This window comes from Prosopis cineraria, unplaced genomic scaffold (genome assembly GCF_029017545.1).
Source record: "Prosopis cineraria cultivar Desert tree isolate PC_DT_omini unplaced genomic scaffold, ASM2901754v1 PC10, whole genome shotgun sequence".
NCBI lineage: Eukaryota > Viridiplantae > Streptophyta > Magnoliopsida > Fabales > Fabaceae > Prosopis > Prosopis cineraria.
Genome location: NW_026555341.1, coordinates 7,081,311 through 7,093,850, shown reverse-complemented (window position 1 = coordinate 7,093,850; position 12,540 = coordinate 7,081,311). Strand labels below are relative to the sequence as shown.

The 12,540-nt window shown below is 33.4% G+C and overlaps 2 protein-coding genes across 3 annotated transcripts; both read left to right on the top strand.

Annotated features, from left to right (window-relative positions):
- The first annotated feature begins 2,462 nt into the window (after positions 1 to 2,462).
- LOC129323199 (uncharacterized) lies at positions 2,463 to 5,765 on the top strand. Of its 2 annotated transcripts, XR_008596382.1 has the most exons (3): positions 2,463 to 2,923; positions 4,162 to 5,617; positions 5,714 to 5,765. XR_008596382.1 is itself a non-coding variant. In XM_054969799.1 (2 exons), the coding sequence occupies exons 1-2, from the start codon at positions 2,795 to 2,797 to the stop codon at positions 5,443 to 5,445; spliced, it is 1,413 nt and encodes a 470-aa protein (XP_054825774.1). In that variant the 5' UTR covers positions 2,463 to 2,794; the 3' UTR covers positions 5,446 to 5,765. The 2 variants fall into 2 exon arrangements, 1 of the variants encoding a protein (XP_054825774.1); XM_054969799.1 differs by having other exon boundaries at positions 4,162 to 5,765.
- A 4,718-nt stretch (positions 5,766 to 10,483) lies between these two features.
- LOC129321520 (BTB/POZ domain-containing protein At5g41330) lies at positions 10,484 to 12,231 on the top strand. Its single transcript, XM_054967308.1, has one exon. The coding sequence runs from the start codon at positions 10,652 to 10,654 to the stop codon at positions 12,041 to 12,043; it is 1,392 nt and encodes a 463-aa protein (XP_054823283.1). The 5' UTR covers positions 10,484 to 10,651; the 3' UTR covers positions 12,044 to 12,231.
- Positions 12,232 to 12,540: the final 309 nt, after the last annotated feature.

Here is a 12,540-nt window from a genome sequence, read left to right as displayed (position 1 = left end):
ATCTCTATTCGATGTCAATTCATTTTTTTAAATAAGTATAAATTTAAAATTTTTTAAAATTTTAAAATAGAGTTAATAAATTTTAAACATTTCTTTCATCTAGATGATAACATGAGAAGTGCTTTATGAAAAGCTGCACGAATAGATTATGTACATCACGGATGATGATCTTTTGGGATATGCATTAAGACCAAAGGAAAGGGTGAAAGAGAATTATTAATATTATCTCTTGATGATGATGATGATGTGTGAGGGCGAGTGAGTTTAAGAAAAAGATAATTGACTAAAACTTTATACAAATCATTGATAGTAAAATATGCTCCATCCTACTCAAAATATAAGCATTAGATAATTTTCAACGATAATTCATACACTAATAAAATCTTTATTCTTTTGAAAATATATAGTCACTTTGGTCTTATTTACAAATTATTTGTGGCATTTTTATTGAAATAAAAAAAATTTTAAATTTCATTAGCTCTGTTTAAAAAATTAATAAATTTTTTAATTTTATTCTTATTAAATATACATACTTTAAAAATATAACATTTTAACATTTAATAACTTGCTCAACATTAATAGGGGTAAAATAATAAAATAAATATAATAATTATTAAAGTGTTTTATAAATAGGATCAAAATAAATACTCTTTTTGTTCTATAAATAGGATTAGAGGAGTAATTTTTGTCTGTTTTACTCTAATTCTAATTCTAATTTATGAGAGAAGAAAATCATAAATTTACAGTAAATACAAGAATCTAGGTTAATAAATATAATAAGTAACATGAGAAAAAATTCTACAAATGCCAAATTGTATATATTTTGGATCAAAATTAGTTAAAAAAATGACTTATATTTTAGATAAGAGGGAGTTAAAGTTATTGACAAATGGCAAGAAACAAGGCTCATCTTCAATTTACAAGATGTTTGCTCTAATTAAATTTTTTGGAGAATATCAATGAAATCATTTAACATCATTCAAGGACTTGGAGGTATTAGACATTTATGAAAATTTGAAGCTCACTTATTAATTATTAATATTTACTTCTTTCATTAAAAAATATAAAGTATTTTTAATTAAATTTCATTTCTAATAAAATAGTTACTTGTCTTTAAGCTAATTTTATTTTTTTATATTTACCTCTATTTAATATAATATTTTAGTATAAAATAAATATAATATAATTTATTTAGTATGGGTACTTTTTTTAAAAAAAAGACAATAATTTCATTTTAAAAAGATTAAAAATAATTTATATTTTTTAATATTTAATTTTTTAAAAAATATTTTACATTTTTCAATAGAAGACCCACTTGTTAAAAATTCTTACTTGATATTAAATTATTTCTGAGGTCATTTATTGGTATTGCTTTCTTCTCAAATTATAAAATATTTTTAGATAAAATCTCATATATTAATAAATTTTATTAAATATATTTAATAATTTTATCTTTTTAAAATAAAAATATAAAATTTTAAAAAATATTAATAATTTAATATATTAAAAAAATAAAAAATAATTATAAAAAATAAAGTATAATATTAAAATTTTTGTATTTAATAAAATATTGTATATTTTAAATGTTTTATAATTTAAAATGAAGGTAGTAATTAATTTAATAATAATCGTGTGTTTTGGTGTTAGGATTAAGAGGGAGGAGAATGAGAATCCGTGCAAGTTAAGGTGGAGGCAGGTAAAAGCGGAAGAAATGAATTCAATGTTGTGGGGAAGAAGGGTGGGTCCCATAGCGGAGTCAGTGGGTGGCGTTGTTGCGCACGAAAGCCCCTCGACAACTCCATCGTTTGCCCCCACACGCACACGTGCACCCTTCTTTGTTCTTTTCTCTCTCCACATTTTCCACCCTCCCCTCCTTCCCTTTCGCGTCATCTCCACCCACCTCCAAGGGCACTTACGTCATATCACACTATTTACTTCATTCTCATTCACTTAAAGCAACCAGCATCCTGCCATGCTCCTTCCATTCTTAATATGAGACGAATTAAGAATAATTAATTTTTTAAATTTTTTATGTTGTAAATTTTCAAATAGCAATTTATTATGATCATTAAATATAAAAAAGTAAAATAAAAAAGTTATGTATTTATTTATAAATTTCTTAATGATTGTAAAATTTGTTAACTACCTAGCAGGTAAAGTTAAGAAAATTTTAACAAGACCTAGAGTCCTAGATTAATACAAATGTCAGACTAATTCAAACTCTTGCTATGCAAGCCCGTTATTATTGAGTATGTTTTCGACATATTTATTTACCTAGATTATACATACTTTATTTTTACATTATGGATAAAAAATATAAAAGATAACAAAAATAATAATAGAAAGGAGGAGGCTGGAAAACATGAGGTGCGAGTGCAATTTTTTTCAACTGCGTCCCAAGTTAATTGAAAAGAGGAAATTTAATTATTGACATAATCCCCCTTGAATCCCACCCCAAGCGCACGGAGTCTCCATTAATCACATGACCCTCAAGTCTTCGCCGTGTTTGACCCCCGCACCTCCGTTCTCTCCAATACAACGTCCCCTTTGTTCAGATTCACATCACGCCCCTCTCCGCAATCGCCTCATTCCCTCCATATTCTACAACTCCTACCACACATACACTTCCCTTTATTTCCCATTTCTTTCTCCCACCAAATACTGCTTCTCTGTTTCCTTGCTCTGCAATCTACCTCTTGTTCGCTTATCTTTTTCCTCATCCTTTTCTGTTTGAATTTGGTTTCTGCTGTTTTCCCGATTTTCTTTCTCGGATTTTGGATCGCTCCCAGCAAACATGATACCGTCCGAGATGAGACGCGTTAACGGGGATTATCGACCCGTTAACAATACTTTAGATACTGTAACCGCTGCTGCCACTGCGATCGCCGCAGCCGGAAATCACTTTCACCAACCATCTGTTCAGGTTTAATCTCGCATATTCTTGATTTTCCTGCTTAGCTAACTGGAATTTATTTCCTTCCCTACGAAGATGCATCGTCGTTATGACTGATCGTTTAGATGTCTTAAGACCTGTATGTTCTCTTGGTTCCGAGTTTGATGCGGGACGCGGGACTATCTCGTTCGGTTGCCACTTTCCATCTCTTTTCCGAAAAGAACAGGCCCTTTTCTTTTGGTTCTATCTTTCTTTATTTTTTTAAGGAGCTGAGGGATAAAGTACTTTGCTTTACTTTTCAAAAGAAAGCTAGCTCCTGAAGGATTAACTAACCAGTATTTTAGAATTCTCCTGCACCATATCCTCTCTGGCTCCTCAAATGATAAAGCGTGTGGCACCGAAACTCATCGGTTCTCACGCTGGTTTTGGTTTTACCTGCCATCACTCACTTTTCGCTGATATTCATAAAGCGGAAATAGAATTTTTTTTTTTTTTCTTCTGAAGTTTTGCGAGTTTATCCGTGTGAAGAGAGAGTCACTTGCGAGAAATTTTGCACTGTTTGCTCCGCGTCAGTCAACTAGGGGGCTTTTATTGGGCACGAGATTTTCTCATTTTATAGTATGGGATGATTTTATCAGTTATTTTGTAGTATGGGATGATTTTATCAGTTTAGTGGATATTTATAATAAGATATAAGAGTTAGAAGATACATTTCTCCATCATCTTTCCTTATTATCCTGAAATTGCGGTATTTCGTTAGTTGAAAGTTGTAACTAATTTAGTTTTAATGACATTTAGCAGTGATCAACATATTCCAATATTATAGGCCTTCATGAGATCACTTGCGGGGTCACTTGTGAATAATCTGAAGATCGAATACCAAGCTTTAATTACTGGAACTGGTAAACTACCAAGTGGAAGAAGGAACGAGGGAATTATATTGGTTGTATTTTTCAGAATCTCTAGCTTCCTTGCCAGAATCAATTTCCAGAAAGTTATGATTTTGATCACTGTGGTTTTAGATTCTGGATGATAGCCTGCCCGTCCCAGCATATGTGGCCACTGTCATTTGCGTCTTAATCCCTGGTTCAACCTATGTATATTTTGTCCTTCAATCTGGGGTCACCAATTATAACATTGTCATATGGCTTCATATTTAGAATATGATCTTAAGCTACTAAGTCTGTATTGTTTGTATCTATCTGTAGAGGTTGCTAAAGGAAGCATTGTCTTATAGTGTTTTCTAACTCGGTATTTGTTTCCTGCAGAAGAAAAGATGGGGAAGCTGCTTGAGCATATCTTTGTGTTTTGGATTTTCTAAAACCCGAAAGCGAATTGGGCATGCTGTTCTTGTTCCTGAAACAACACCAGCTGCTGCTGGTAGTGGTGGTGGTAGTACTGCTACTACAGCTGCACATTCAACCCAACCAATCAGTGTAGCACTTCCCTTTGTTGCACCTCCTTCATCTCCTGCATCTTTCCTTCAATCAGAACCTCCTTCGACAATGCAGTCACCGGTTGGTACAGTATCCTTCACTCCTGTATCTGCTAGTATGTACTCTCCAAGTGGCCCTGCCTCCATATTTGCAACTGGCCCTTATGCCCATGAAACCCAATTAGTTTCACCGCCTGTTTTCTCCACCTTCACCACTGAACCATCAACTGCTCCCTTCACTCCACCTCCTGAGTCTGTCCACTTGACTACACCTTCTTCGCCTGAGGTGCCATTTGCTCAGCTGCTTGACCCTAACCTCAGGAATGGTGAGACTTTTCAGAGATTCCAAATATCTAACTATGACTTCCACTCTTATCAACTTCATCCTGGAAGTCCAATTGGTCAACTCATATCTCCACGATCTGGCATCTCAGCTTCTGGCACCTCATCTCCTTTCCCTGATTCTGAATTAACTGCAGGTGGCTTGCATATCCTTGACTTCCAGACAGGAGACCCTTCCAAGCTTCTAAATTTTGATAAATTTTCCCCTTCTGAAAACAAAAGGTCACATCAGGGTTCTGGATCTCTAACCCCAGATGCCACGAGGTCCACAACTCAAGACTGTTTCCTTGCACAACATCGGGTTTCTGAGAGGAAAATGTCCCCGGGCCTCCCAAGTCGAGGCAGTAATCGTCAGAATGTAAACCAAAGAGTCTCATTTGAATTAGCTGCCCAAGAACTGTGGAGATGTTTGGAGAACAAACCCGTGGTATTAACTAGAGCAGTATCAAAATCCAAAAATGATGCAGAAAGAGAAGAGAAAAATGAGAATTCAAGGGAAACTGGGAGTGGTGGCAAAGTCCTTGTTGCTGAAACTGCTAATGATGCACAGGAGAAAGTCACCGGGAATGGAGATGGGGACATGGTTAATCAGATTCCTCCATCGTTAACTCTTTCTTCTGCTAAGGAATTCAATTTTGACAATGCAGATGGAGGGGATTCTCATGCACCAAATATAGTGGCGGATTGGTGGGCTAATGAGAAAGTCATGGCAAAGGAAGGAGAACCCTCCAAGAATTGGTCTTTCTTCCCAATGATTCAACCTGGTGTGAGCTAACCAATAACAGTACTTACTAAAGCTGGCGTAGTGTTTTAGTTCCGGTGCCTTGCTGCTTGGCCACAGTCAACACCTGCTAAGATGAGTCGTAGGCGACTAATTGCTTTTAGCTGGGAGGTCTGACACATAAGTGAGGGGGCTCTTTTTTCGAACTTGGAGGCCCCTGAAAAAGGTAAGATAGTTTCAGATATATGTTGCTAGTTCAGAGTTCTTTCCTGATTCGGGCTAGAAATGCTTATCCTTTCCACTTTGTATTATAATTTGACAGTGTGACAGTGATTATAAATAATGATAATCAACGATCATCATGATTTTGACTATGACATGTGAACACACACATGAATATATCTGGGTTTCATTGCCGCTGCATTGATTATTGTTGTCGCTGAGCTCTCTGAGGGGAAGGAACAATGCTATGAAGCTTTGATCATTCAACTGGCGGCGGCAACTCTGGCATGCTCGTAGATTTCGCATTAAAATTTGCTATTTATTATTAGTATTAATATACCTACCCTACCAGATCTATCAAGCATTGCATTTACTTTTTTGGGATTGCAATATAAAACACCTTTTAGAAGGCTTGTCTGCTCTAAATATAGGATATTTAGATAATTTGTATACGTATTTCTCTAATTATACCACTCTTTCATTTATTACTTTTTTTTTTTGAAAAAATGATGTATTGAATTTTTAATTTGTTATTAAAGAAATATTGATATACAATATTTAATGAGAGGATAATTAAAAAAATAATTTTGTCAAAAAATTAAAATTTTGATTTATATATTTTGAGTTGTCAAATAAGTGTCTTATTGTAACGTTGGTTAGTTTATAAATGCACTTTTTTTAGTTTAAAAAAAAAAAAAAACAGAGGCATGGCATCACACGTGAGACTTGAAATATGCTTGCAGCTACCTCTCTTATTTCACTTTCACACCACCAATTCAACTTCTTTTTTAGTTAATCAAAAATATTTTTATAATATATATTTTAAATAAATACTTCCTAAATAATTATTAATATTTTGATGAAAATGTGTATACTTTTCAAATTTAAAATTACAATTGATATTATATAAAAAAGTATAAATGTATATGTATTTAGTTTATTTTTTAATGTATGAAATATTTACTCGAATAATTTTGTTTTCAATAATTATACAAGGTTTGAGAAATAAGCTTTATCATTTATTAAAAAATGTGTGAGATAAAAATATAAAATGTCTTAAAAAAGGCATATAACTCGTAAAATTTCTTCCCCCTGTTTTTATGATTTTTCAGAATTAGGTTTTATATGTTTAATTATCATTAGGCTTGGTTTAGGTTGGGGGGAAAGTGAAACAAAAAAATAGGGATGGGAGAGAATGAAATACATTAAAAATAATACATACACACATATTCATATTTATTTATATCTAATCAATTGAAATTTTAAATTGAAAAAATATACATATTTTTATCAAAATATTTGTAAATATCCAGGAAGTATTTATTCAAATTTTATATTATAAAAAGGGTAAAATATGCAGAACTTCCTTAAATTTTGAGATAATTGCACAGAATTTTTTATTTTTTGTCACAAACTTCCTACAATTATTTCATAATTCTTATCTTATTAGCAAAGTTGTCATATCAAATTAAGAAAAGACGCATAGCAATTTATATGGCTTCCATTATAAGTTAATACTAACTTTATAAGAATTTTATCTATATTTTTTGATATTGTTAGCTTTCATTGCATGCAACATAAGCTGCTATTTATCTTTTTTTTAATATAATATGATAACTTTTACTAATATGACAACTAAGAAATAATGATATAGAGGTATGTGATAAAATAAAATAAAACATTAGAGAGGTTATTTTGACCTTTTAAAAGTGAGGGGGTTCAATATAATTACTTTAAAATTAAGTAAATTTTTATATATTTTAGTGTTATAAAAATATATAATATTTATCCAGTATATATTAGATCTGCATTATGCTCACGAGGGAACCAGAAATAAAAAACGAGAGAGAGAGAGAGAGATTGGTGGCGTGTGTGAGGGGGAGGGGGAGTGTGGCATGCACATTTTTTAGTCTCTAACATTTATTGACATTTGACACAAAATATTCTAAAATTTGGTATTTGTTAAGTCAAATTTTAATTTGTAGACTGTAATATATTGGTAAATATTTTTTGTAAACATAGTGATTTAGTAAATAATTTTTTTTTTTACAGCATGATGGTCAATATGCCAAAAATTTCATTCACCTTTTTTTTTTTTCTTTATCTTTCCACTCCTTGCTCTCCCTTTGCTAGAGTCGCACTATAATGCTCCATATTGATTTCATTTCATTTGAAAGCTTTACCTGCTAGTTTTGTTGATGGAAAAGTGCTTCTAAGGTATTGATCTGCAACAAAATGTCATTTTTAAAATTTTTTTTAAATATCTTTATTTTTCTTTATATCCAACTTTTCTTTGGCTTTTTCAACAATTTTCCTTTCTTTTTTTTAAGTCTACTTTCTCAAAGTGCTCAACTTGGTTGACCGTTTGATTTTTTCGCTTTTCCTAGTTTGTTAACGAATTTATTAGTTTTAAACCGATTTGATTACTTGCTTGTTTAATGGTCTCAATCAGACTGGAACATTGGCTAGTTCTCAATCTGATCGGTTTGACTAGCCTAACCGGTTCAATTTTAAAAACCCTAAAACTATGTAAGTGCATGAGAATGAGATTTTTTTTTTTTTCGAGCAAGACTATGAATTTGGATGCATAATGGTTTTTTGAAAAAAAAAATGTAGACAGTCCAACTCTAACACATAGCTCTAGTTGGGGATCTACGTTACAATCCAGTTAAGTCATCCTTCCCGTGCCTTTGGTCCAACCAAAAGAAGTTTTGGAGCTTGTTACCAAAACCCAAAATGGGCCTAGAGTTGGTAATATAGAATGAGCCTATGGCTCAACTCGCATGTTAGCCTGCATATTTTTTTTTTTTTATTTTAATACTCATCGATAAACAAACACTATGGCTAATAAGCTCGCATGTTACACATCGAGGACCTGTAGCATAGGGATTTTGGTGTTTACTTGATCTCCTTCACATAGTATCATGCATGTGCTGCATTTGGGAATCTAATACTTTACAAGGTAGCTTAATTACGTTTCTTCTTGTTCTACCAAAAAAAAAAATCTTTTATGATTTAATATTTTATAAACTTACTATTATATGTTCTGTTAAAATATATAATTAAATTTAAACCATTAAAATTTGTCCTATTTGATTTAATTACAATTTAAAAATATTAATAAAGTATTTTATAAAGAGATTTTATTTTTCCATTTTTTCATTATAGTTTTACATTATTTAGATAAAATTTTAAAACGTTGATTTTATTTATATATTTTTACGTAAAATTATAATAAAAATTTTATAAATTTAAATCAAGAATTCATTGAAAATTTTGATCTAAAGATAATAAAAAAAAGGAAAAAATTTATGTATGTATTCTTTGTTCAATGATTATAAAAAGGTAGGATTATCATTATTTTCAACTATTAGTATTAGTATTGAAAGAGAAAGTGCATTAAATTCTAATGTGCCTATGTCATTATGATGATCATCATCATTTCAAGTTTTAGATTGTAATTTAAATTTTATTATGTTTTTGTTAATGGAGTAGATATTTATTTTGGATTGTATTGATGTATTTAAAATTTGTATTGTGTTTTTTATTGGTTTAGAATTAGTTTTATTGTTATTTGGTTAATTAGTTTTTAGGGGAAAAATATATCTTTTACCACCAAAAAATGATGAAAAAAAGGTAAATTTATAATTTTTAAAATTAAAAATATATATTTTATTGATGGGTTAGCTTGCCAACCAGTGGCAGAAATATAACTCACCAAGATGCAAGTTATTTTAACTCATAACTTGTGACTAGCTTATATTATCAACTTTAAATGAGTCTCTCATTTCTTAATATATGGATTTCCAATAACACGCACACATATGGATGGATGTTTGATTCATTTAAATTTAAATGATAAATTTTATAAAATATATGTGATTGATTTATTCTATAATCTATACACATCTATTTTCTCTAGAGATAATGAAAAATTAATATAAATATATCTAAAGATGTTTGGTTTAACTAGTTAAGGAATTAAACTAACTTATCTTAAAATTTTGAGTTTAAGTCTCTTAATTAGTATAGATAGGAGGTGGTAATACTTTTTTATTTTTTCATGACACCTGATAATGGATTAAAAAAATAGTTAAAATATCCATTAAGGAACAATATTACAAACAACTCATGAATGTAACTTTTTTCAGTTTCGTCCCTTCTTCCTCGTTCGCGATGGAACCCCCTCCCTAGTCCGGCACCCGGCTTCACCTTTTTCTTCCTTTTTCGCAAAAATCACTATAACTGCTTTAATATTATTAATTTTTCCTGGTAAACAACTGCTTTTGTATTTATTTATTAAGGATTGCAAAATATTTATGTTACTGTTCTTTTATACTGCCATGGTTTTGTTTTTTGATTCAAATAATAATGATCTGCGTATGTCATGTCAATTCTATTCGCCCGAGGCTGACGCAATGTTTGTGTATTGACAAAGATGCGGTTTTGATAATTAACTTTCGGCATCAACAATTAATTCTTCGAGTGTAAATTGAAATAAATTGTATACTGTGCACTTTTACTATTTCTAAAGATTATTCAACTTGTTTAAACCAAACTCGTTTCAATTAAATCTGAAGGGCATGTTAATCATTGAGTATACTCTTCTATATGGCGGACAGGAGTTCGCCGGATTATCCAAATTGTTTTACTTTCCTGTTTTTTTATTTTGGGCCAATCAATCTGTCTTACTTCCAGACAACGTTAATCAACAGTTAGACACATTTAGATTTTACCCTTAAAAAAAAATTTGGTCCAATTTGGAGGCCCAAAAAAAAAATTGCTATGACCAGTGACGACCCAACTTGCACGCTGGCATTATTTGATTATCTGGAGACCTTCTAGAGTTTTTAAGATCCGACGACGCCAACCAGGACCTTCCCCTGTGCAGCTTACCCGAACCTATTCGTCATCAAAGTACTGTAGTTGCTTGCGTCCCGAAAGGGCTTTGCATCTTCGTCATCAAGTTTCTCCGATGTCATCAGAGCCAAGAGATAGAGAAATTTGAAGAGCGTCTTGTACTTGCTTATCCACGAACATGCCGCCTTCTTCAACTTCTAATCCCTATGAATCTCCTCTTCCCAAATCAGACTCCAACATAGTTACCATTAATGTAGGTGGCCAATTCTTCCAAACCACGAAGCAGACTCTGAATTCTGCCGGCCCCAAGTCTTTCTTCGCCAAAATCGCCCAATTTCAATCCTCTACCCCATTCATTGACAGGGATCCTGAGTTGTTCGCTGTCCTCCTTTCCCTTCTCCGAACCGGTAATCTTCCTTCCAGAGCCAAGGCATACGATCTTCAAGATCTGATTTTCGAGTCCCAATTTTACGGCATCGAGCACACACTCAGGAATTCCCTATCCAGTCCTTCTCAGTTCGAGCCCTTCAACCTCCAGAAATCGATTGTTTTACCTCTTAACGGTCGAGATACACCCTCCGCCATTGCCGTCTCAAGGTTCGGTTCGGTTCATGTCGCGCATGGCAGCAAGATAACATCCTTTGATTGGTCCCTTAGACGCAAGTCCACTTTTTTGACGCAATTCATGGCCGTCGATTCTCTATCACCCCTCTCCGATTCGGTGGTGGCTGCGGGTGCCCATGACTATTCGGGGTTGCAAATTATTGATTTGACAAGGAAGGTTATCGAAACGACCTTAGACTGGGAGAACGTGACCAGGTCTGGTTCCACCGTCCTAGCAATCGGGTCTTCGCCGGAGCACCTGTTTGCGAGCTTCGAATCAGGTCGCCGCAATTCAAATTCAATAATGGTATATGATTTACATACTTTTAGCCCCATTACAGAGATTGGTCACAATGAGATCTTTGGTGCCGATATCGATTCCGCGATCCCAGCAACGAAACTGAAATGGGCTTCGGGATACAACTTGCTCATGGCATCTGGGTCTCATAGCGGTCCTTCTGGAGTATCGGGCAACATAAGATTATGGGATGTGAGGTCCGGGAAAGTTGTTTGGGAGGTGATGGAGAAGATAGATTGTTTTGCAGACGTGACGGTTTCAGATAACTTGTCAGTGATCTTCAAGGTTGGGGTACATTCTGGGGAGGCATTTTTCGTGGATATGCGTAATCTAAGCACTGGGAATTCCTGGGTCTGTCTTGGTGACAATAGAAAAGTGTTGAATGGGAAGAAGGAAGGCATAGGATGCAAGGTTGAAGATCAAGGGAATCAAGTGTTCTGCAGCAAGGGAGGAGACATAGAAATGTGGTCAGAGGTTATAACGAGCTCTGCAAAGAAAGGAGAGGAGAAGTTAGATGACAGGATATTCAAGAAGAACTTGATTGGTAGGGTGAAGGACACTGGAGGTTCTAAGATCACCAATCTGGCCTTTGGAGGGAATAAGATGTTCTTGACCAGGAAGGATCAACAATTTGTTGAGGTTTGGCAGAGTTCTACGGTGGAATTTTGATCTCCTCATCATACAACTAGGCGCTCTCATGGGTTAATCTGTCTTAACGTAAATTGTAAATATCACTTTCATTAGATATCTCCCAGTAGCTGTATTTGTGCGTGTGTGTTTGTGTTCCCACCCCATGTACTTAAATAGAGCCTTCTATGAATTATGAAATCGAATCATCTTAATCTTATTGTTGAAAATTGCCTTCTCTTCGAAATCATGATATAAAAAAAAAAAAATTGATTCATGACTCATGAGGTGAAATGGAACAAGGAATGTTAAAAGTTTACTTGGCAGGTTGGACTGATTGGAGATCCTTTTGGGGCTGCACTAACCAGGTGTTGTCCTTTCCAACATTATTTGATCTCTTATTGGGAGGCCTCTTCTTCATTAGGGCTGGCCAGCATCAGATTGAGCAGATAAATGTTCATTAAAGTAAGGATGCAAATGCGGTTGATTGGTGTAAATGAACTAAGGAAGACGGGTTTGCGCCTGATTATGTGCTTCTG